This window comes from Taudactylus pleione, unplaced genomic scaffold (genome assembly GCF_031769625.1).
Source record: "Taudactylus pleione unplaced genomic scaffold, aTauple2 ptg000479l, whole genome shotgun sequence".
NCBI lineage: Eukaryota > Metazoa > Chordata > Amphibia > Anura > Myobatrachidae > Taudactylus > Taudactylus pleione.
In genome coordinates, this window is record NW_028284881.1 from 2,997,027 (window position 1) to 3,019,984 (window position 22,958).

The 22,958-nt window shown below is 44.9% G+C and overlaps 1 protein-coding gene across 1 annotated transcript; it reads right to left on the minus strand.

The window, feature by feature from the left end:
- Positions 1-1,747: 1,747 nt before the first annotated feature.
- Positions 1,748-21,612, minus strand: DIABLO (diablo IAP-binding mitochondrial protein). The gene is made up of 6 exons (XM_088449164.1): positions 21,507-21,612; positions 20,968-21,082; positions 18,350-18,478; positions 16,386-16,496; positions 7,880-7,976; positions 1,748-5,044 (listed from the first exon to the last, which is right to left on the minus strand). The coding sequence occupies exons 1-6, from the start codon at positions 21,554-21,556 to the stop codon at positions 4,815-4,817; spliced, it is 732 nt and encodes a 243-aa protein (XP_088305290.1). The 5' UTR covers positions 21,557-21,612; the 3' UTR covers positions 1,748-4,814.
- Positions 21,613-22,958: the final 1,346 nt, after the last annotated feature.

Below are 22,958 nucleotides of genomic sequence, written 5' to 3' on the forward strand. Positions count from 1 at the left end.
GAGAGGTAACTGAGAAGGCAGGAGGGAATAGGTGGAAGGGGGACCTGATGAGGGCCGCAATGTCATCTCCAGATACAGAAGAGAAAGATGTCAGAGTTGGTAAGATGGATGAAGAGGGGTAGTATGGGAAAGGTGGAGGTGGGGTGCTGAGGGTCTGGTGTGATAAGATGTCCTGATGTATGAAATCAATTTTAATTGTGAAATGGGTAAGGAGTAGGGGGCAGGGGAGGGAGTTGAAAGTGGTGAAGAGATTATGGGGTTTGAGAACTGGGTTGAGTTAAGGTTCTTGAAATACAACGGTTTAGAGCAGGGGTTCCCAACCATGGTCCTCAAGGCAAACTAACAGTCCAGGTTTTAGGGATAGCCATACTAGAGCACAGGTGACTTAATTAGTACCTCAGTTATTTTGATTTTAACCACCTGTGCACAATCATGGATATCACTAAAACCAGGACTGTTAGTGTGCCTTGAGGACCGAGGTTGGGAATCACTGGTTTAGAGAGAGGAGGGTAGTCCTCTAGGTTGAGAGCATAAATTTGAAATAGAGGAAGTCTTCATAGGAGCCTTCCTAGGCAGTTTTTGAGCACTTTTGCCGGTGTCAGGTGCATTTGGTTCCAGGGTTGAGGTGTGGATCTGTGAGGGCAAGTAGTCAAGAACAGAAGAAAGTGAGACATTGTAAAGGGAAATGGCTTGTTCATTGCAGGAGAGAGAGATATTGGAGTAGAGAAGCGAGTCGAGGATGGAGGATATGGTGTCAATAGTCTCAAGGTTACGCTTAGTGATGGTTTTGGAGGCAAAGGTGGAGAAGGGATAAGTTAAAAAAAAAAAAAGAGTAGGTGATGGTCTGAGAGGGGAATTGGGGAATTGATGTAATCAGAAATATCACAGTGGTGAGTGAAGACCAGATCAAGTTAGTATCCACTTACATGGGAGGTTGAGGAGGTCCATTGAGCGAAACCAAGTGATGATGTGAGGGTAAGGAGTTTAGAGGATTCTGTGGGGACATCGATAGGGATATTGAAGTTACCTAAGATAAGGACTGGGAGGTCTGAAGAAAGGAAGTGAGTGAGCCAGGAGGAAAATTTGTCAAGGAATTTGGAGGGAGGGCCAGGGGAATGATAAATGACAGCTACTAGGAGTTAAACAGATTGGAACAAGGATCTGTTCTGGGACCTCCTATTCTCCCTCTTTAGGTGAGTTCATCAGCTCTTTTGGCCTCAAATATCTCTATGCTGATTATACTCTGATCTACCTCTCCCTCTTGTATATCCAACTGTCTCACTGCTATTACATTATGGATGTCACAGTGTTCTTAAACTTAACAACATGTCTAAGACTGATCTGATCATCTTCCCACTTTCCCACATAATCTCACCTCCCACAATTTAATTATCTGTTAGCAGCAAACCATCTTCTCTAGCGCCCAAGTGTGCTGTCTTTGAGTTATCATTGACTCCTCCCTCTCCTTTAAACCATACATTCAGTACCTTTTGCAGTCCTGCCATTTCCATCTCAGAAATATTTAAAGGATAAAATTCTTTCTCACCCTGGAGGCAACTAAGACCCTTGTCATCTTGAGATTGGACTATTGTAACCTCCCTCACTCCCACCTCTCTCCACTCCAATCAGTCCTCAATGCTGCTGCCTGGCTTATCTTTCTCTCCAAATGTACTACATCTGCCTTCCCCCTCCTGCAAGCCCTACACTAGCTCCCCTTCCCCCTCAGAACCCAGTTCAAGCTTCTCACAGTCACTCACAAAGACCTCGCCCAAACCTCTCCAATTAACATCTCTGACCTCATCTCCCTTCACACTCCCACCAGCCCACTTTGCTCCACAAATGCATGCCGCCTTTCTTGCAAACTGATTACTTTCCCCCACCTCCAGGATTTTGCCCGTGCTGTTCCCTACCTTTGGAATTCTCTCCCACTCCTTATCAGATTCTACAAAGCTTCAAAAAGGCTCTCAAAACTCACCTCTTCATCAAAGCCATTCAGCTCTCATCCTAACCCACTACCCATCCTAATCTCCTTCCCCATTGTCTGCCCCTCCCCTTTAGATTGTAACATTTTATGAGCAGGGCCCTCTCCCCTCAAGTGTCTATTTAAGGAGTGAAGACCGTAAAGGAAAAGCACATAACATTTGGTTGCTGTTGCCCTGCTGCTATTTGAGTGTTCTGATTGCTCTACCTTAGTACAAGCTCTCTTGCTAATGATAATGCTCACCAGGATGGATCTCACATTACCGGTTAATAAAATAAATAATTATAAATACCAGCATGCCCACATCCTAAAAGTCCAACCTGCACTAGTGGTGCACCCCTCAATGGCCACCGCTGCAGGCGGTCATGGTGGCTTGCGGACCAATCAGAGTCAGGGGTGGGGTTAAGCTCAGTGCCGTGGGGGGACTGGCTGGTGAGCCTCTGTGTCTGAATGATGGGGTAAAAACAGGTTAAGCAAGTGTGTGTGGGGTGGGGAGATGTCGAGAGAAATTATAGAATTAATGGCTCTGAGGCTAAGGGGAGTAGTGTGAGCTGTGATCGGGCAAGGAGCAGCAGTGAGCTGCGGGGGGGAAGTGAGGGTGGCAGTGAACTACGACGGGAAGCAATGAGGTGTTTTGGGGAAGTGAGCTGCGGATTGGGGAGAGCAGTGAGTTGTGATGGGGAAGTGAGTTGCAGTGTGAGCTATAGCAGGCAGTGAGATGTGATGGGGGGCCGTGAGACATAATGGGGCAGTAGTGAGCTGCAGGGGGAGCAGTGAAGAGTAAAGGGGACTAAGTGAGTTGTGACAGGGTAGTGAGATGCAGTGAGGTGTGAGTGGGCAGTTAGCTGCAGGGGGAGCTGAGCTAAAGAAGGCAGTGGGAAGAGAAGTGTGACAAGGGCAGTGAGACATTTACATGATTTGATTATAAAAATCTACAATTTTGGGGACATTTTTGGACAAAATATTAGCCAGTTAAGTGTTTAACCGCGGGTGTTTATTACCTCTGTCTTCCAGACAGGCCAGGATTTAGACAAGCACCAACAGAACTTTCACAACTTGCTGCAGCTGGTGATGTAAGTGCAGGTGAGACATAACAAATCTTGGCCTTGTTTATTGTGAGTACTTTTTGTTGTTGCATGTTTGCTTTGGTGTTTATATTTTAATTGCACCCAGTTAGCCACACCCTACAGCTCAGGCCATGCCCCCTGTACAGCCCACACCACTAGTTACTCCCACTGCACTGGTCACACCCCTTATGGCAGCACACAATTGGCCTTTCATAAATATCAGCTCCAGGCCTATGTGGACCTTAATCTGGCACTGCCTAAGGGGAAAAAAGTCATGTTTAGGAAGTTTTGTTTTCCTATCTACCAATAGGTGAAACGGGCACTCCAGTCTGCTTCATGCACACCAGGGCAATCCAAGAAATAATTCTTTCTCTGGCTACAATTGGCACATATAAAATGGTTAATTAGTGAGTGTAGTATGGACACTACAGCTAGCATATGTATCCATAGTTTTAGTTGTTATTGCACTGTGTTACCTGTATTTCTATCACTCTACAGAGGGAAAAAGCAGTTTGTACATTAGGCTCTCTTTGTAGATCACATTACTTGCTCTACTAAAAGTATAGATATAGACAGAGCTTTGAAATATTCACAATCTGTATAACTGGTGCTCTGCCTTGGAGTGCACAATAATGGTTTGCTCTTAGGGCCCAATTCAGAGCCGGACGCTATTTGCAGACAGTCGTTCAGGAAAAGGGGGTGGCTATTCAAATGAACCGTTCGCTCTTTGCGGTCTGTTCACGCCTCCATGTCTGAACGAGCGAACAAATCTTGCGGTCGTTTTTTGGATAACTACGCCCCCTTGCCGTTCGCATCCTACGTCATGTCTGCTATTTATTAGATTACTCAAGTACATCGACCAGCGTATGAACTGCTCGCTATTCTTGTGGGTGGTTTTTCCTACCACAATCTTGCGAGCAGTTCTGACTATAAAATAACCCAGTGACGTGGTCAATGACGCTGCTGTATTAATTATGCACACCCATAAAACGCCCGTTTTGACCTTTAAGCACGCCTGCGTTCTGATCTCCACTCCCCGTTTTCAAGCACCTTCCCCTACCACCCACATATGCCTCCTCCTGTCACTCAAAATAGCAGACATTCGCTATTTAGCGAACAAACGATTTTCGGCTGCACTGACTGGTTCGTGCATGCGTATTACGATCCGTACGCATGCGCAGTTGGGCAAACATCGCTCGGAACGAGCGGCCGCTTACGAGCGGCTCTGAATCAGGCCCTTAGTTTGTTAAGGCTCAGATACTATGCAGAAAAGTAAGAGCATCACATCCCTGAGAATGTACAAAGGCAGAAAGATGTGAAGTGTGATGTTAGAACATTAACAGCTTGTGTTAAGTTTAATAAAATTGGCAAAGATATTTCCAGTGGTTGGCATCCAGGTAAATTATACTACTGCCAAGCCTTGAGACAGAGAAACAGGGTCTAATGTACCACACGAATACACAATTAATGCAACATCAGCACTTTTGAAGAATAAGGTAATAAAAAAAGAAATGTCTAGAAACCTAGACAATTAAGTGCATTTCAGTTCAGATTTTTCAGCAGTGTGTTAGGCCGAGGTGTTTGAAGAATGGACCTCCCCATATCCAATAAAACACAAACAATCCTGGGCCACAATGTGTAGTCCCAGTTCTCCTTTGCTGCAGCACAATATAAAAGGTGAGAAGTTTGCTCTGTCTCATTCATTAGTACATGGGTGATCCATTAGTGCGAGAGCCTGTGCCAAAAGAGCAATTGCGCAAAATGTTTCAATCTTCACGCAGATATGCTTCAGGAACCTCATCTTCGGAAAGACTGATTATGGGACTGCCTCCCCCAGGGGGATGGTCCTTGTCCTCCGTAATTGTTTTCCTGATCTCCTCACTCTGAGAGGCAGCCAGCAGGGCCTCTGCCTTAAGCGCAAGCTCCCGTGTCTCCTGTACTTGTGTTTGCACCAGCTGGATGTGATTGCGTACTGTTACAGAGGCTTGATCTGCACCTACAGATTAAAATGAATAGATTTTATTTGTAAAAAAAATAAAATAATAATTGACATGCAGGTAAAGTTACACTATGTGCCTTTTGTTACTGTTATGATCAAACCAATATTCACATTTTTATTTTATTACTTAGGAAAGACATAACATTGACACATATATATTTTATCTATAGTTACTTCCATGCAGTTCAACCCAATAAATTTATCCCAAAGATCAGCTACTTGTGTGGAATACAGAAATATTCTATATACTGTAGATGTATTCTTCACTGAAATGCCAAACGTCATTATGGCAGTATGTGAAAGGTAATTGTAGGTGGTGCCAGAATTGTCCTTGGTAACAGACAAGCGACACTGGCTCAAATCACATCCACATTCAATGCAGGTACCAGGCACATAACCAGCAGGTCAGTGTAGCTTTCACAGGATATGGGAGCAGAAGACCTACCAGAGTACCCCTGTTAACACTATGATGCCAGACAAATCACCTTAGCTGGGCTTATGACCTCACTAATTGGACCCTATAGGACTGGCAACATGTGGCCTGTTCCAATGAGTCATGGTTCCAGTTGTTTCAGGCTGATGGCAGTGTTCGGGTGTGGCGCAGACCCCATGAGGCCACGGACCCCAATTCACACCGTGCAGGCTGGTGGTGGCTCCATAATGATGTGCCCAGGGTTTGTTCAAGTGGCATGGGTTGGGTCTGCTGGTCCGCCTGAACAAGTCATTGACCAGTAAACTGCTATGTTGCATTGCTTGATGACCATTTGCAGCCCTTCTTGAACCTCATGTAACCCCACAAAGATTAAATATTCCAGCAGAATAATGCACCGTGTCATCGGTCCCAAGTTGTCCAGAATTAGTTCAATGAGCATTCTGGAAAGTTCAAACGAATGGTGTGGCCACCATGTTTGCCCAACATGAACCCAATCCACCCTAAGCACATCCCGGTGGGCAACGCCATCTTAGATGGCGTTGCCCAATAGAAGCCTATGGGCTACTATTCGGGACAACCCCAGAGAGAGATCCAATCGGATCCTTCCCTGCGTTGTGCACGGCCTTAAGCACATGCGTAGAAGGACGCCAAAGGGACTTCTGGGTCATAAACCCAGAAGTCCCTCTATCGCAAAGGACAGCTCTTACAGAGAGAGCTGTCCTTTCAGATTTTCTAGGTACATACTGACGATATTAATCGCCCTACCCAATAATGGGCGGTATGTACGCCCCCCCCCCCAATTTGGCCTCTGTATTGTAGAACCAGGACAGGCTTTATAAAGCCTGGGGCTGGTTATGCTTTTGGGGAGGGGGTGCACGTCATATTTTTTTATAATTTAAACCTGTTACATAAGTACACACAGAAACATGCACGTAGCTCATGGATATGTGCATGTTTCTGTGTTAAACTGACCTGCTCAGGATATACTCGCTAGCCTGAAGCAGGTCTATTATTTGGGGACTTTTGGTTATCTTTTTTTTTGCAAGTCTAACACAGACACCCTATTACATTGGGCGAGTTAATTGTTTTCAATGTGAAAACATCTGAATGCGAGTTTGAGAATGGAGATTTTTAGTTTCTATTGAACTGACACCCTATTACATTGGAGAGTTGTGAAAAATTGCTAGTTTAGCACAAAACTCGCAATTTACCAAAACTGACACCCTATTACATTTGGCCCAATGTGTCCAGACAGAGAAATCTTTGGGACACCCAGAAGGCAATAGCAGAAAGACAGAGAGATGAGGTAAATTTGGAGGTCATTTGCATATAGTTGGTACTGGAGGACATATGATTTGATGGGATCTCCAAGAGAAGAGATCTAAAGAGAGAAGAGAAGGGATCAAGAACAGAGGAGTCAGAGGAGGGGACTGAGAAGTAGCAGTAAGGTAGGACAACCAGCAGAGGACAGAGTTGCAGAGATCTAAGGAATAGTGTGTCTGAAGGAAGAGGGGATGGTCCATAGTATCAAAGCCTGTAGATAGGTCCAAGGGGACGAGCAGAGAGATTTGACCCCTGGATTTATTAATAAGATTGCTAGTGACCTTAGCGAGGGCCATTTCTATGGTGTGAGGGAGCGGAAACCAGACTGGAGGTGAGTCAAGGAGGGAGTGAAAGTATAGGAAAGTGGTGAGGCAGCTATAGGTAAGTTTCTCAAACAGGGTTAGAGAAGGACATGGGCTTCATCCCCAGTGGCAGATGAGAAGGACAGTGGGAAAAGGCAGCTGAAGTTATGAGAAAATCGGACAGTAGGGGACTGATGGGAGTAGATGATATGATGAATAGCATCAATTTTGGATGTGACATAGTTGACAGTCAAAGGGCACTGAGGGAGGGAAGAGCGAGGGTCAGTGTTTTGATGGTTGCAAAGAAGCATCAGGGACTAGAGGACTGGGAGGAAATGAGAAACTTCAAAAAAAGATTGTTCGGAGAGAGACATGGCAGAGTTGTAGGGGGATAGTATGAAATTGAATGGATGAAGTCAGCAAGAGAGTGTAAGTTCCTGCAGTGTCGCTCAGCGGTGTGAGAATATTTTTAGAGGACATAAGGAAAGCCAAGTTGGAGTGTGGACGAACAGAGCATGAACTCTAATGGACAGCAGAGGGAACTCTGTGTAACAATTCCAAGTTTTATATATACCCCAGCTTTTCTTTGCATTAAAAATATGTTCAAGTATTTTTTTTTACTTTCTACTTTGGTCTTATGTCTCCATATTCTCCATCAACCCCATATGTCTGCACATGTACAATGAAGAGTATAATCATAGTGTCAGCTATACAGTATGTGCCCTTTATTGCTAAACTACTCTTAGAATTGAAGGTTCTGTAGTGAGTACTTACCAGCCTGATAAGCTGCTTCTGCCGCCATCTCTGAGAGACTCACAGCACGCATCCAGCAAGCCTCATACTTTAGATATTGTTCCTGCAGCTTCTTCATCTAAAGTCAATGTAAAGTAAAACCTGTTTGTAGTACAACATCGCGAGAACAAGATAGTTTTGCCACTCCAGTCAAAGTAATTTGTAGAAGTATTCTGCAATCACCCGATTACTGTGAGCCACCCAATGCGAGGACTGGCATCCACTAACATTTATTTTTTTGTTACCGTAAAATACAAAAATACAATAAAAAAATGAACAAAATATTATTTATTCATTTCAAGCAGGTGTTTTATTCAATGAATGAAAAGAACAGAACACCACAAAATACAGTTTTGCAGATTTAGCATAAAAATTTATGTGCAATGCTATAGGAGTATAGAATCTGTGCTATTCCAGATACTATGGAAAGTTGGTTTGCACCAGCAGAACAGTGGGAGAGTGTCCAAGTCATAGCCAGGGAAAGGGAGAGTTTCCCAGGGCCCCGAACATCTCCGTGTATAGTTTTCTGTAGTCAGATATATAATTTTCACTGAAATAGTGATAAATATATTATTAAATAAATTTGTATTTAATTCAATGATTGTGTCCTTATTTGACAAACTTATTTTTAAGCATAAACACCATGTGCCATTAGCAGATAGTATTGGTAGGGAGCATCTTTGCCCCTTTCTCAATTTTATCATTCCTAAAATTAATGATAATGATACTAGGTGCCATTAAACAAACAAAAGGAGTAATTTAGTAGAGTGCACAGTAGTCGCGTGAATTTATGAGTAAAACAACTTTTTTATATATATTTTTTTTTTCAATTAAGTATTTTTTTTGCAGATTTTTCATTAAGGAACAAATACAAGAAAACAAAAATACATATAACAGTGTAGAGCGAATAACTGGGAAAATTAGGGGAAAACCTGAGCACAAGCACAAACAAGTAAGAGAGAAAGATGCATACAATTCTAAAAATATTTCAAGCGGAGCCATTACCTAACAGGAAAGTTAAGAGAGCACAGTAATGGAGTACTGTGAGACAGAGAACCATAATTAAAAAATACCATATAGTGTTTTGTAACATTCAAAGGAAATAAGGGAAAATAAAATAGATAAGACAAAACAAAAATGAGAGATATGGTGAGAGCTTACCTTTGTTATCTCTCTTTCTACGAAGTCCATAGGGTTCACAGGGAGACCTTGGGGTCATAGGTGATGGCAAAGTCATCCGGGCACCACGCAGTTAAATTTTTCTCCCAGTATGCACTGGGTCTCCCACTAAACCCTGCCCCTGGGCAAGAGGCACCTCAGTTTCGTAGCAAGCCAAAGGCCGGAGAAGGATAAAAGAGAGAAGAAAGTCTGGAACACTCAATAATCACATTCTCACATAGGAGACGGAAAACCGGTGACCAAGGCGAAGCCCAGCTGAAGCTTAGGTGCGTCAGGGTGGGTACCCTGTGGACCCTATGGACTTCGTAGAAAGAGAGATAACAAAAGGTAAGTTCTTACCATCTCTCTCATTTTCTACTTCAGGGTCCATTGGCTCCACAGGGAGACCTTGGGGATGTCCCAAAGCAGTCCCTTCAAGGGCGGGGACACATGTGCTGAGAGGAGAATCCGCCCCCCAAAGGAAGCATCCTGAGAGGCAAAGGTATCAAATGCATAATACCCCAGAAAGGTCTGGACAGCAGACCACGTGGCTGCCTTACAAAGCTGAACAGCCGATGTGCCACAGCGAGCTGCCCACGAAAGACCCACAGACCGAGTAGAATGAGCAGTAACAGAGGGTGGAACTGGAAGGCCCTCAGAAGTGTAAGCCTCAGATTGTTATGCAAATCCACCTAGGCAAAGTCTGCTTATTGGCTGGCCATCCCTTCTTGTGGAATCCATAGAGAACGAACAAGGAGTCTGACTTCCGAAGGGAACTGGTATGATCCACATAAATCCAGAGGGCACGTACCACATCCAATGAGGCCTCACCTGCCGAGAGGTATGGAGAATTAAAGGCCGGTACAATCATTTCCTCATTAATGTGGAAACTAGAAACCACCTTAGGAAGAACCCCAGGGCGAGTCCGAAGCACCGAAGCGAGTCCTGGTGAAAAACAAAATGGGGAACGACAAGAGAGAGCCCCCAAGTCTGACATCCTTCTGGCGGAAGCTATAGCCAGAAGAAAAACAAACACTTTCTGCGGTAAGCCATTTCAGATCCACCGAGTCCAGGGGTTCAAATGGAGGACCCTAAGGACAACAGCCAAATCCCAAGGCGCCAGAGGAGGGACAAAGGGAGGCTGAATGTGAAGGACACCTGTAGGAAAGTGCAGATATCAGGAAGAGGAGCAATCCTTTGCTGGAACCACACTGACAGAGTAGAAACATGCACCTTCAGTGAGGCAAGGAGGAGACCAAGATCCAAACCCGCTTGGAAGAAAGCCAAAACTCTGGATATCCGAAACATCTGGGGATCGTAACCTTTGGGATGACACCATTGAAAGTAGGTATGCCACACCCTGTGGTAAATCCTGGCAGAGGCTGGTTTACGTGCTGTGAGCATGGTGTTAACCACAGAGCCTGAAAAACCCTTTGACCTTAGGAGGGATGTCTCAAAAGCCACGCCGTCAAAGACTGACGACCCAGGTCCGGGTAAAGGCAAGGACCCTGAGGCAACAGCAACAGAGAGACTCTGAAGATCTGAGTACCAGTGATGTCTGGGCCACGCTGGAGCCACCAGCAGGACAGTGCCTCCTTGTTTGAACTTCCGAGTTAATCGAGGAAGAAGGGAGACTGGAGGAAACTGGTACGCAAACCAGAAGGTCCACTTGAATGATAGCGCGTCTACCAGAAAAGCCATGGCGTTCTTGTTCTGGACCCGTACACTGGTAGTTTGTGCTTGTGTTGAGAGGCCATGAGGTCCACATCTGGAAGCCCCCACTTGTTCACTAGGAGCTGAAACACCTCTTGGTGAAGAGACCATTGCCCAGGATGCAGGTCGTGAAGGATGAGGAAGTCTGTTTCCCAATTGAGAACTCCTGCTATGAACACTGTCGATATGGCTAGGAGATGACCTTCCGCCCATGTCAGAATGCATGACACCTCTGTCATTGATGTAAGCCACAGTTGTGGCGTTGTCTGACTGAACTTGTACTGACTTTCCGTGAAGTATGAGTCTGGCTTGTTGCAGGGCCCGAAGTTCCAATATGTTGATTGGCAGGTCAGACTCCTCTGCTGTCCACTGTCCCTGAGAGGAGTGTGGACCAGTCACTGCGCCCAAACCCCGGAGACTGGCGTCCGTCATCAGGAGGAGGACCCAGTCCGGAATATAAAAGGGGCGCCCCTTGGTGAAGCGACCTGTCTGCAGCCACCAAGCAAGAGACAGACGCACCTCCGGAGAGAGCACCATCATTTGTGCCTTTATCCGATGGGGTAATCCATCCCACCTGGAGAGGATACATTTCTGCAGAGGCCGGGAATGAAACTGGGCATATTCCACCATGTCGAAAGTCGATACCATGGATCCCAGTAACTGCATTGCTGAGAGGATGGACACTCGGCAACTGTGAAGGCATCTGCGTACTCACGTCTGCAAAGTGGAGATCTTTTCTGCTGTCAGAAAAATCCTTTTTTGTTGTGAATCCAACAGAGCTCCCAGATGTAGCATCCTCTGGGATGGAGTCAAGTAGGACTTCATCCAATTGATCAACCACCCATGAGCCTGAAGCACCGAAATCGTGAGCTGTAGATGGTGGTGAAGCACCTCTGGAGACCCTGCCAACAGTAAAAGGTCGTCCAGGTAACAGGCGGACCCCCTGCAGCCGCAGATGGGCTGCCATTACCGCCATAATTTTGGTAAACACCCGAGGTGCAGTAGAGAGGCCAAACGGTAGAGCTTGAAAATGGAAATGTTGTTGCAGTACACCAAACCTGAGGAAACGCTGGTGAGACGAAGCAATTGGAATATGCAGGTATGCATCCTGAATATCCAGACACACCATAAAATCCCCAGGTTCCATAGCCAGTATAACTGAGCGTAGGGTTTCCATCCTGAAATGAGGTACCCCAAGGAATTTGTTCAGGGACTTGAGATTGAGGATAGGCCGATAGGATCAGTTTGGTTTCTTAACCAGAAAGAGATTGGAATAATAACCTGTTCCCCTCAGGGGTAACGGGACCGGTACGATGATCCCTGCTTGAAGCAAGGATTGTACTGCCTTCTGTATTTGTAAGGCTTTGTCCTTGTCTGACTGATTGGCTGTGCAGAAAAACTGATGGGGAGGTCTTCTGCGAAGGAGAGGGTGTACCCGTGAGAGACCACTTCTTTTACCCAGGTGTCTTTGGTAGTCTGACACCAGTACTGTGTGAACTGAAGAAGTCGGCCTCCCACCCTGGGATCCCCCAAGGGTAGGCCCGTCCCGTCAGGCCGAGGACTTGTCTGCCGGACGTCTCACACTCCAAGCTTGCTTCTTGGGCTTGGCAGTCTTTTTGGGGGCTGACGCCTAGGAAAGCACTGACTTTTAGGCTTACCATGGGCCGAAAGGACGAGGTCCGGGACCCAGAGGGAGGAGGAGCAGAAGGCAGACACACAGACTTAGCCGCTGCCAACGTATCCACAATCTTATCCAAGTCAGGACCAAACAAGACTTGACCATTATAAGACAAACACTCGAAACCTTTCTTAGAGCCTGTATCCGCTCTCCAAGAGCGTAGCCACAGGGAGCAGCGAGCGGAAATTGCCACATCCGAAATCCTGGAGGTTAAGAGGCTGACATCCAAAGCAGCCTTGTTAATATATGTAGCTGAATCTCAGAGGTTGCTCACTAGAGTCACTTGCTCACTGGTAGCTTCCAAAGAAAAGGACTCCCTCAAGAGAGTCCGCCCAGAACTCCATAGTCCTGGCTACCCAGCAGATAGTCAAGGCCGGCCTGGAAGCTGCCCCTAAAAGAGAATATATGGACTTCAAACAAACTCCACCTTCCTATCCGTAGTATCCTTTAAGGAAAACATGGATGGTATAGGTAGAGTCTCACTTTTAACTAAACGCATCACATGAGAATCCACTACTGGGGTAGTTTCCCATTTGGTAAAAAAGTCCTCAGCAAAGGGATACGCTTAAGCCAGGCGTCTGAGGCTGGTAACGCTTTGCAGGTGATTTCCGTGCCACCTCCAGGTGGTCTACCAGCTGATCAGATAAAGGAAATATGGCAGCCGTAATATTTATCTCCTTGAATAGGGCATGTTTGGACTTGGCAGCTGGAGGGTCATCCTCCTCTATGACCAAGGCCAAACGGACAGCCAGTATCAGACCCGGAATACAAATTTTAAACTTAGGCTCCACCTCTCGTGTAGAGGGCTTGGAGTCAGACATATCTGGAACCTCCCAGTCATCAGACATCATCGTCATCATATTGTGTAGACTGGGATGACGGCAATGTTTTTTAGCCGGTCTAAGGGGTGCATCCCCCTGCAGCATATCAGTCAGGTCCCGCACCGTAGTAGAGAGAGTGTATTCACCAATGGAGGATCAGAAACAACCTGTATGAGTGCAACCTGCTGAAGCAGTCTCTGAGAGGGTACAACCTCCTGCTGTGGAAACCCCAGCTGGGGAAACACAGGGGGTACTGCCAAACGTCCCGCAATGGCAATGGCAGGGGGCTCCTGTGAGGTGGCTGAGACAGTAGAGGGGCCTGGAGAAGTATAACATCTCACACATAAACCCTCACGTACTATGTCTACCTCACCTAACCCTGCAGCACATTTCTTGCATGACAGCAGGTCAGGATCAGAGTTTTGCACATGATCATCACTACCTAACATAATGTAGAGGATAGTGTGCACACTGTATGTGAGCCACCACACAGATAGAATGAACTGTGAGGTTTAATACACACCCTGACAACACTTGTACTCTAAGGGCTCAGTGAGAAAAAGCATAGGTAAAAGTACTATGGCTGACAGAACTTAAGGTGTAAGGGGCATTACTGTGTGGCATAATGTATAAGGGGCACTAAAACTGCGTGGCATAATGTGTACAAGGAGTACTACTGTGTGGCATAACCTGAATGGGATCTGTGTGGGGGCAAATGTATGTGCTTTTTTTTTACCTCTTGGTGGGGCTTTTAGGATCTTGCTATGTGGCCCCCAAAGTGGCGTGAAATCATCGACGTGTATTATTGCCGGGTCGGGCCGCCAGTCTAAAAGGGGTCTCAGATGGGTCGCACCCGGGATCGACACGTGTACAAATCCTGGGTGCTACCCGCCAATAGCGATTTGAAAGGGGTAGAACTCTGGATTTAATATTAACTTGCATGAGTCAAAGTTTGACAGTTGCTCAGCCTGTGAGGTTGAATGAATACTTTTGTAGCTTTCACACAGGTTTTTGGCAAACTGCCAATTTCCACCTGAGCCAGCCCTGGAACCTGTGTAATGTGAGAAGAGTGTCCCCATTTTTAGGGATTGTGTGACAGTGTGTGGTCCTGATGAAGTTCAAACCTAGGCAAAAACCTAATCCTGGTCAAACTACACCACCATGCCAAATCTGGTGAAGCTAGGACCAAAAAACACCGGCACCCAGTTTGCTATTCAATTGTTCTGGGCGCTCATGAATTATTGCCCTCTCGCCGTCAAAAAGACGAGGTTTAGCCATCTAAAACTGCTAAACCAGTCTTAATTTCTGGTTAGAGTGCGCTATGTGCGGTTAGCGCGCCCTAACCAGGGTGTTTGACATTTCTGCTCGCGCACTCCTGAGTGCGCGCAGAAATGCCGGCAGCTATCGCGCCCTGACAGAGCAACAATTGAATTGCTCTGTCAGGCATCTTAAAAAAAAAAAAAAAAAAGCCGCCGGTAGAACACTTGAATTGCCCCCACTATCTCACTTATTATATAGATATGGCTATTTTGTTTTAATTGAACAGGGTTTATTGCCTCCTAATTAAAGCAAATGGCAGGAGATATTGCAAATGAATTCTCCTGTATTAATTATTGATGTTATTTAGCAGCAGGATTAATGTAGAGCCCCATTATCACAGGCTATACAGTTGTTAGATCTAAAATGGAATGAAGTATGCGCTTACTTCAGTGATAAATTGTGTCTAAGATATATTCCCACAATAGGTAAAACTTAAATTCCGTTCCTCCGCGTTTGCTCAGAATAAATGTATCATCAAGTTAGTATCACGTTATCACAGTCGTGACAGCGTCTTGGTAGTGGCAGATAAGTATAATGCTGCCAATGCCGTTATATTGAGTCAGGCTGTCATCACTGATTAATGATAATTGCTCTTTATTAGTAACTTCAAAACAGACCCTGTATATGTACACTATTCAATATACATATTATCATACAAGTAAATCACTATTGACAATGTGATTTCACAGTATGTAGGAGGGCAGCTCTATTCCTCCCTGACCTGGTAAACTGCTGTAACAGCTATTACACTGCTACAAGTGTCAGCCTTACTGCACTTGTAGCAGTGTAATGGCTCTTACACAGAGGATTAGTGCTGCCCTACCACATACATGCGGCTGTAGTTGCCGTTACACTAACCTGGCTGCAGTGCTGTAACAGACTTTACACTGCTATATGTCCAGTTCAATATGCAGCTGTAGTTGCCGCAACACCCGCCAGGCTGTCAGTCCTGCAATAACCATTACGTGGCTGTGGGCCCAGTGAGTCTGCGCATGTCAGTGGCGGCAAACATGCGGCTGCACTTACTGTAACATTATCTAGGACTATCAGCAATAATCCATAAACAAAAAACAGCTCTTGTAATTCACAAACAAACATTCCCTAGCCTAGCTAAACTCGCAGGCTAAGCTCACCTTCTGTGCTCAGGTCATTCACACAATAATGGGTTAAGCTGACAAGCACAGCTAATGGCGGTGTGCATTTCGCTGAGGCTTCGTCCTTTGACACACTGTGATGTGCTTTTCTTCTTCGGTTTTTGATTCCATAATGCAGTACAACTAAAGAGTACCTGACTACAACAACTCAGTGGCATCACTAGGGGGGTGCGTGTGACACCATCCAAGGGGGTGACACCAAAATAGCAAAGTTGCTCTGCTATTTTGGCGGCGCCCCCTTGAATTGTGTCACAAAGCAGCGGTGATTGATAATGCCCGCATTCGCACTTCATCCACACTATCTGGAGGCGCTGGGCGCAAGCCTCCAGTGTAGTGAGAATGGGGACGAGACGCGCAGTCACGCTACCAAAACATTGTACAACTGAAAGCTTAGCGGGCATGAGGCCATGCCCCCTTCCGAATGCGCAAGGAGTGCACAGATAGGGGTGTAAGGGTAAGGAGGCGTATTGGGTGACACAAATCCGAGTGATGCCACTGCAACAACTACTACATTGAAGTGGGCCCAGAGAAACACCCCCTTTCTTATATTCCAGATACTGTCAAACTACCGCTTAGGTGTTGCAGTTCAGAAAACAGGTAGATGCCAAACACAATCTGGCAACTTCCAGGAACTCCACAAGTACCTGCACACGTGCTCCAATGATCACCTGCCAGATGGCGCTCTCCTCACTTGAGTTCATTTGAGCCAGGAGTGATGTGTATTTCTGCTGAAGTGAGACAAGCATGTACACAGCCTGCGTGGAAGAGGCACAAGTTAGTGGCCTGATAATGTGTCATAAATGCCAAGTATGTGACTACAAAAATGAATAAATATATTTCTTGGAAATGTAAACAAAGCATATTGTCTAATGCACAGGTTACAAACTATTATCCCCCCTGTGTCACGTTTTCTGGAATGCTTCAATCATGCAAAAGTTAATCTATTTTGCTGGATCAGTAATTATCACAGACAAATCCTGAAAACATGACCTGTTGGGGGTACTTGTGGACTGCATTTGAAAACCCCTGGTCCAACATGTTGCATAGATTTAAGGAATATTTTCCCCCTGTAGCACTATACAACATTTGCCAAAGGTCATTTCAGCAAATAACTATAATGTGTTATTTATTTTCAAAACAACACAGCTTAAGGTTTCATAGATTTTCCAAAGCCAGAAACAGACTTTCAGCCATTCTGACTGAATCAATTAAGAGAATTTATAAACCAGCAGCATCTCTGATCATCTGACTATTTAGAGAAATTAAGTTACAGCATATCCCATTACTCATGGTATTTACCAAATCTCATTCCTGTAACATGCAATGTGTAGCAGACATCTGTATATTCTACATATACTGTATATTTATATGTATGAGGCCAATGTAAAAATATTGACTAATGCTTTTAGGGACAGAAGCAGCAATATCTACACAGCCAGAATCCTGTATTAAAATACAAACAACAAACATTTTAGAATAAAAACATTTCTGTATTTAAATGTACTTAGGGGTAGGAGATACATATTTTTATTTTCTCCGATGACTACTGGTGGACAAAGACACTTTTGGTGTAACAGGTTCCTTGTGGAATATGAGGCAGTTGTGCAGAAAAGCTCCTCTATATTACTCAACCTCCTGCCAATAGTAGACATAGGCCAGTTCAGACAGCAGTAACCCAGGTCCTAAGACTTGTCCATCTTTGGACATGTCCTGTCTATCTTACCTACACATTACATTTTAAACAATTAAGCTGGATACACACCGATTTGTCGTGCAATCCTATTACCTGCAACACTCTGCAGGGCCATCGTGTATCGTGTACACACAATTCATCGTATGGTGAGCTGCAAGCACATCAGATGGGATCAATGCGACGTACAACGCAGTTAGATTACATTAACGATATATTACACCATCGTACAACGGATCGTGCAGTTTGCAAGCGGACACAATATATTGATACATTGGATCAGCAGATCATTGCAGTCTGTACCCAGCTTTAGTATCAGGAGTAAGTCCCCTTATCTAGATATTGGTGCAGCCACAAAATGTGACTGTGTCAGAGACACACCATCTGGCTGCAGTACCTTTATATATTAGTGTTCATTCTAGCACCTTGCACCTGTCACAACCCGTGCAGTTCCTCTTTCCTGCCTGGGGTGTCGCTCTGCGCTCTAGTGCTTCTAGCACACTCTGGCCTGTATGTCAGAGGTTTGTTGCTTCAGCTCAGTGTGCTAGAGCGCCAGAGCAGAGAGCGACACCCCAGACAGGAAAGAGAAGCTACACGGATTGTGACAGGTGCAGGGTGCTAGAATGAACACTATGGGCCAAATGTAATAGGGTGAGAGTTTAGAAAATGGGAGAGTTTAGCAGTAAACTTTCACATTGGTTGAGTTTTATCTTCAAAATGGGAAAACATCTGAATGAGATTTTAAATCGTGAGTGTTTTTTAAATCTAAAAAAACATGCAAGTTCGCTCTGTTACTTTGTTTTTGGACTCTATTACATTAGCAAAGTTTAAAAAGTGTCACAAACTCTCACTTTTCTAAACTCTCACCCTATTACATTTGGCCCTATATTGTATAAATTCCCACTGTATGTTACTTACCTTCGTATATTCTGTAAGTGATTCAATAAGTGCATATGTAGTCTGTGACAGGAAAGTGTGTGTGCTATCGGTTACCAAAGAAGCAGCTCTTCTTATTAGAGACTCATTTGACAGGACTGGATCTGACCTCTTCAAGTACAGTAAATATGTGAAGAAAAGCAGAAGATAGTTTTAGTATAAATTACTTATCTGGTACTCAAGAGAGTTAAGCAAATATAATCGAGAAAATATTAAAAAAAAAACTAAAAAAAAATATATAATTACAGACACCAAACAGTGATTGCAAAATACACACTATAGCGCTTTTTTAAAAGTGACCAGACCCCCAGGACATGCTGTGTGCGCACCATAGAACAGCCAATCACCACCGGCGGTGATTGGTTGGGGAGATGCTGCCGGCGCTGACTGGCTGCTGTGGCGTGCACACACAGCAGCCAATCACCGCCGTCGGCGTCTTGTCAAATCACCACCGGCAGCATTCATCATCCAATCACTGCTGGCGGTATCTCATCTAATAGCCGCCGGCTGTGCGTTCAACCTGACTTCCGCACTGCTGCAGGTGTCCTACCTCCTAGAATGCCTGACTGCCTGTGCGAGGCTGAGCTGGGAGTACAAAGTATCGAGGGCCACGAGCGCCCCGCTCTTCCTGCTGATTAAAATAATTCAGAGCACAGCAGCGAGGACAGTGATGAGACTGCAGCCGGGCTGGTGTCTACCTCCATCCCCCTCACAATCGATCTGCCACCAGGAGGCTTCACCTGTGAGACGGACAAAGATCTGTTTCCATCAACTGAATGATGCAGCTCCTCTCATACCCATTTCATTAAGCACCCTGCAGAAAGCTGTGACAGTGCGCCATCTGCTGTTCACCACCGTGACCAGAGGCTCACCACAGCACAAGGAGAGGAGAGTTCAGCTGAAGGGTCCAGCCTAAGGAGCACAGCGCCAGGCCTTAGAGACACTGAGAGCCCTATTATTCACAGAGTGATGCAGGTTTCGGGGTATAACTGTGGTGTGCCGCACACACTTTACTTACGGTAATAAAACAACTAGGAGTGACTTGTTTGATGTTTCTCATAGATAAACCCATTGGTCTGTACTGTTTTATACATATATTATGACCCTTATTAAATCCTACTCTGCCCTCCCACCCCTGTTCTCCTTTCCCCATGTCTGTACCTCTTCTGCTCTCCAGTGTACTCTGCCCACACACCTCTGTGCCCCCTGTTCCCCGCTTGCCATGTCTGTACACTTTCTGCTGTGCCCCCTCATACCCTCTCTCCATGTCTGTACCCCTTTTGCTCTCCTGTGTACTCTCCCCTCCATGTTCCCTTCTCCCTATGTCATTCTCAGTGCAAAATATGCGCTATAGTGAGTTTTTACGTGCTACAGGTAGTGCGGCATAAATTGTGATGGGACCCAGAAACTGTGGAGAAGGACCCCAAATTTTTTAACACAAGTGACATAATCCGATTGGTTGCTATGGGCAACACCAATTTTTTTTCTTCTTTTCACCCCATTATCACAGATACCTATTCACAGCGCTCCCTGTACAGCGACATGACAGTATATTCCCATAGTCAGGGCAGACAAGCAAAGCGCATAGGGGTATATTTACTAAAGTGTGGGTTTATTGAAGTGGAGGTATTGCCTATAGGAAGCAATTAGATTCTAGTTATTTATCCAGCACCTTCTAGAATATAATAGTTAAATCTGATTGGTTGCGATAGGCAATACCTCCACTTCTATAAACATACACTTTAGTAACTATACCCGATAAGCTACTTAGATGCATATGATCCATGGACACAACTGAGAAAAATAAATAGGCTGCAGGAGAACATTTTTGCCAAAGTAAGGTTATTCAATGTGTCTGTCATGTGTATATAATACAATTCTGAGTACCCGTACAGTAGAACTTGTGTTATTGTGGACACTAAACCACAGTTAGCTGTTCTTATTAAGTATGTAAAGACAATTGCACATTACTAGTCTGGTTTATAAGCAGTTAAACATGTTATGCAGTCAGGGGCGTTTCTAGAGAGGAGGGGGCCCGTGTGCAGTCTCCGACACGGGCCCCCTCCTCTCCGCCCCGGCAGCGCACTGCGCGTGGCCAGCGCCGGAGTTTTAGACTCTGGGCACTAGAGTGTGCCCTGAGTCTATAGTGTATGTACAGGTAACCGGGAAAATGGCAGCAGCGGCCATTTTCCCTGTACTGCACATGCGCAAACGACGTGAAAATGGTCGCCACGGCAAATTTCCAGTTGTTTTACAGCGCCGGACGCCCGCGCCGACTTGGGACTCCGGAGAGGTAAGTAATATTATGTGTGCAGGGTGTGCGGTGCGGGGCCCTCTGGATCCAGTGGCTCGTGTTCCCCGCACACCCATTATAGATACGCCCCTGTATGCAGTATGTCCGAACGTTTCACATTCTTCTGCTAGTAAGTACAATAAAATGTGACTCCTCACACCAATTAGCTGCCTCTATATACTAACAAACCAACACAAAACTTTTAAATATAATTAAAAAGGAACTAAACATAAGACACGAACTTCCCTGCAAGACAATATTGGATCACTTTTTAATTTTGAACACAGAAAATTAATTCTCAAGTTACCTGACCAACAGGAACAGCACACAGACTTGTCCCAATTCCAACTGAGAGCACCTGACGCCAGGAACTTTTAAAAAGACCGGAAAAGTTCCTTGTATGAATGACTGGGAAGGTTTGCCTAAAACAGGAACATATTCAAAATACAGATGAAAGAACAATATTTTGGCAATAAAAGTCATACAAGTCATGCTCTAATGTTTCCAGATGCTGATGTACAGTAACTCTACCATTCACTCATTTGTATGTTTAATATGAAAATGTGGTACATTAAACAGCATGAATAAAAAGGTCTGAGATGTAACACATAAAGGGGCATTAGTTATGCTGACAAGTGTGTTTACAACATTTTATTACAACCAGCAGTTAGGAACTAGCAATGGTAACTATTACAGGAGCAGCTAGAGTCCCTGACCCACGCTTCTGGTGTGACTACAAGTACCACATCTCTCCCCTCACTTAGGAGTAACACAATATAATAACTTACGGATTAATATATACACCATTAAAAACCTTATAATGTGATACCGATCAGCTCCCTGTACCTGAGAAGATAAGAAACACTCCAGAAGACTCTTCTACTGACCGACGCCATCTTACTGGTGGCAGCCGGATATTACGTCACCCAGTATCTGGCATAAAGTATACTCGGGACGGAAGCGTAGAGGGGTCATTGCGGGGCAGGTAGCGTGGTGTTTCTGTGTCAGCGCCGGGAAGGGGGAGTAGTGTCCGTCACTATGACTGCTGCAAGAGGCTGAAACAATTGGACAGTGCTATGTTATAATCGAAGTGGCATTAAAACTGATTAAAGCCTGTTTATATAATGTAGAAGAGGTTGATTTTTCTGTAAATGGCAGAGAATCTCAGGTTTGTATGAGTTGTGATGGTCTATTTTGTTTTTCTACAACGAATTACTGTATAAGAACACAATGAAACAGTGTAAATGACACACACAAATGTGGGTATCATATAACAGAAGTCTATTCATAATACATTTTCTGTATGTAGTGCTACTTTTTATAAGTCTTTAGGGCAGTGGTATCCAAACTGTGCGGTGCCTCAGGACTTTTGCAGGGGTGCCTCAGGTTGGTGGTCCAGCACCAAATCAAATTATTTATGGCCAATGTAATGTAAATATGTGGACAAACAGAAGCGCAAACCTGTCCACCACCATCTAACAACCTAAAGCTGGGTACACACTGGGCGATATATTGGCCGATCAATTGATTGGCCAATATATTGGGTGCCCGTCGGCCAATGTGTACCAGCAGTATGTCTGTGAACGACGTCGTTCACAGACATATTGCGTTGGCTATGCTGCACAGCCGATGGACAGATATATCTGTCCATAGGCAAGTGTGTATGGGCAATCAACCGATCGCCCGTACATATGCAGCCATGGGGAGGGAGTTGCAGTATGATCCCTGGCCAGAGGGACCCGCGGCTGCTTGGAAGATGATGGTCGTTCAGTGTATATGAACGACCATCATCTACAGATATATCTGCAGATCACTCGATCTGCAGATATATCTGTGCAGTGTGTACCCACCTTTAGGATGACAGGTAAGCACAATTTACTACTTTACTACATTTTTTCTGAATTTCTCAATAACAAACTTTTGGTTTAGGGGTGCTGTGAAAACAATGCTGATACTCTAGGGTGCCGAGGTTCAAAAAAATTTGGCAACCACTACATAGTTCTAGAAACAGGAAGAAATCAGCAAAATCATTTCAGAAATGAATAAAATAAGCATCTGAATACCAAGAGTATGGAAACTACTATAAATACTGAATAAACTTGTAACTTTAACTTTTGGAAGAAAAAGAAAAAGCACTGGACTTAATAGGGACCACTTGCACGCCAATGCACAGGAAACCTAAAGAAGTGCCACTGTGATGGCAAAGAGCGTATTTGCAGACCGTGCAACTATTTACTGTAAAATGTGTAAAAATGAAAAGAAAGCATATTTTGTATGAGATTTCTATAAATGTACTGT

Coding starts and splice junctions, on each gene's coding strand:
- DIABLO (XM_088449164.1), bottom strand. CDS start 21,556: ATGGCGTCGGTCAGTAGAAGAGTCTTCTGGAGTGTTTCTTATCTTCTC. Junction 21,083..21,506: donor AGTGTTTCTTATCTTCTCAG/GTACAGGGAGCT, acceptor TTCCTGTTTTAG/GCAAACCTTCCCAGTCATTC. Junction 18,479..20,967: donor GTGCTGTTCCTGTTGGTCAG/GTAACTTGAGAA, acceptor CTGTACTTGAAG/AGGTCAGATCCAGTCCTGTC.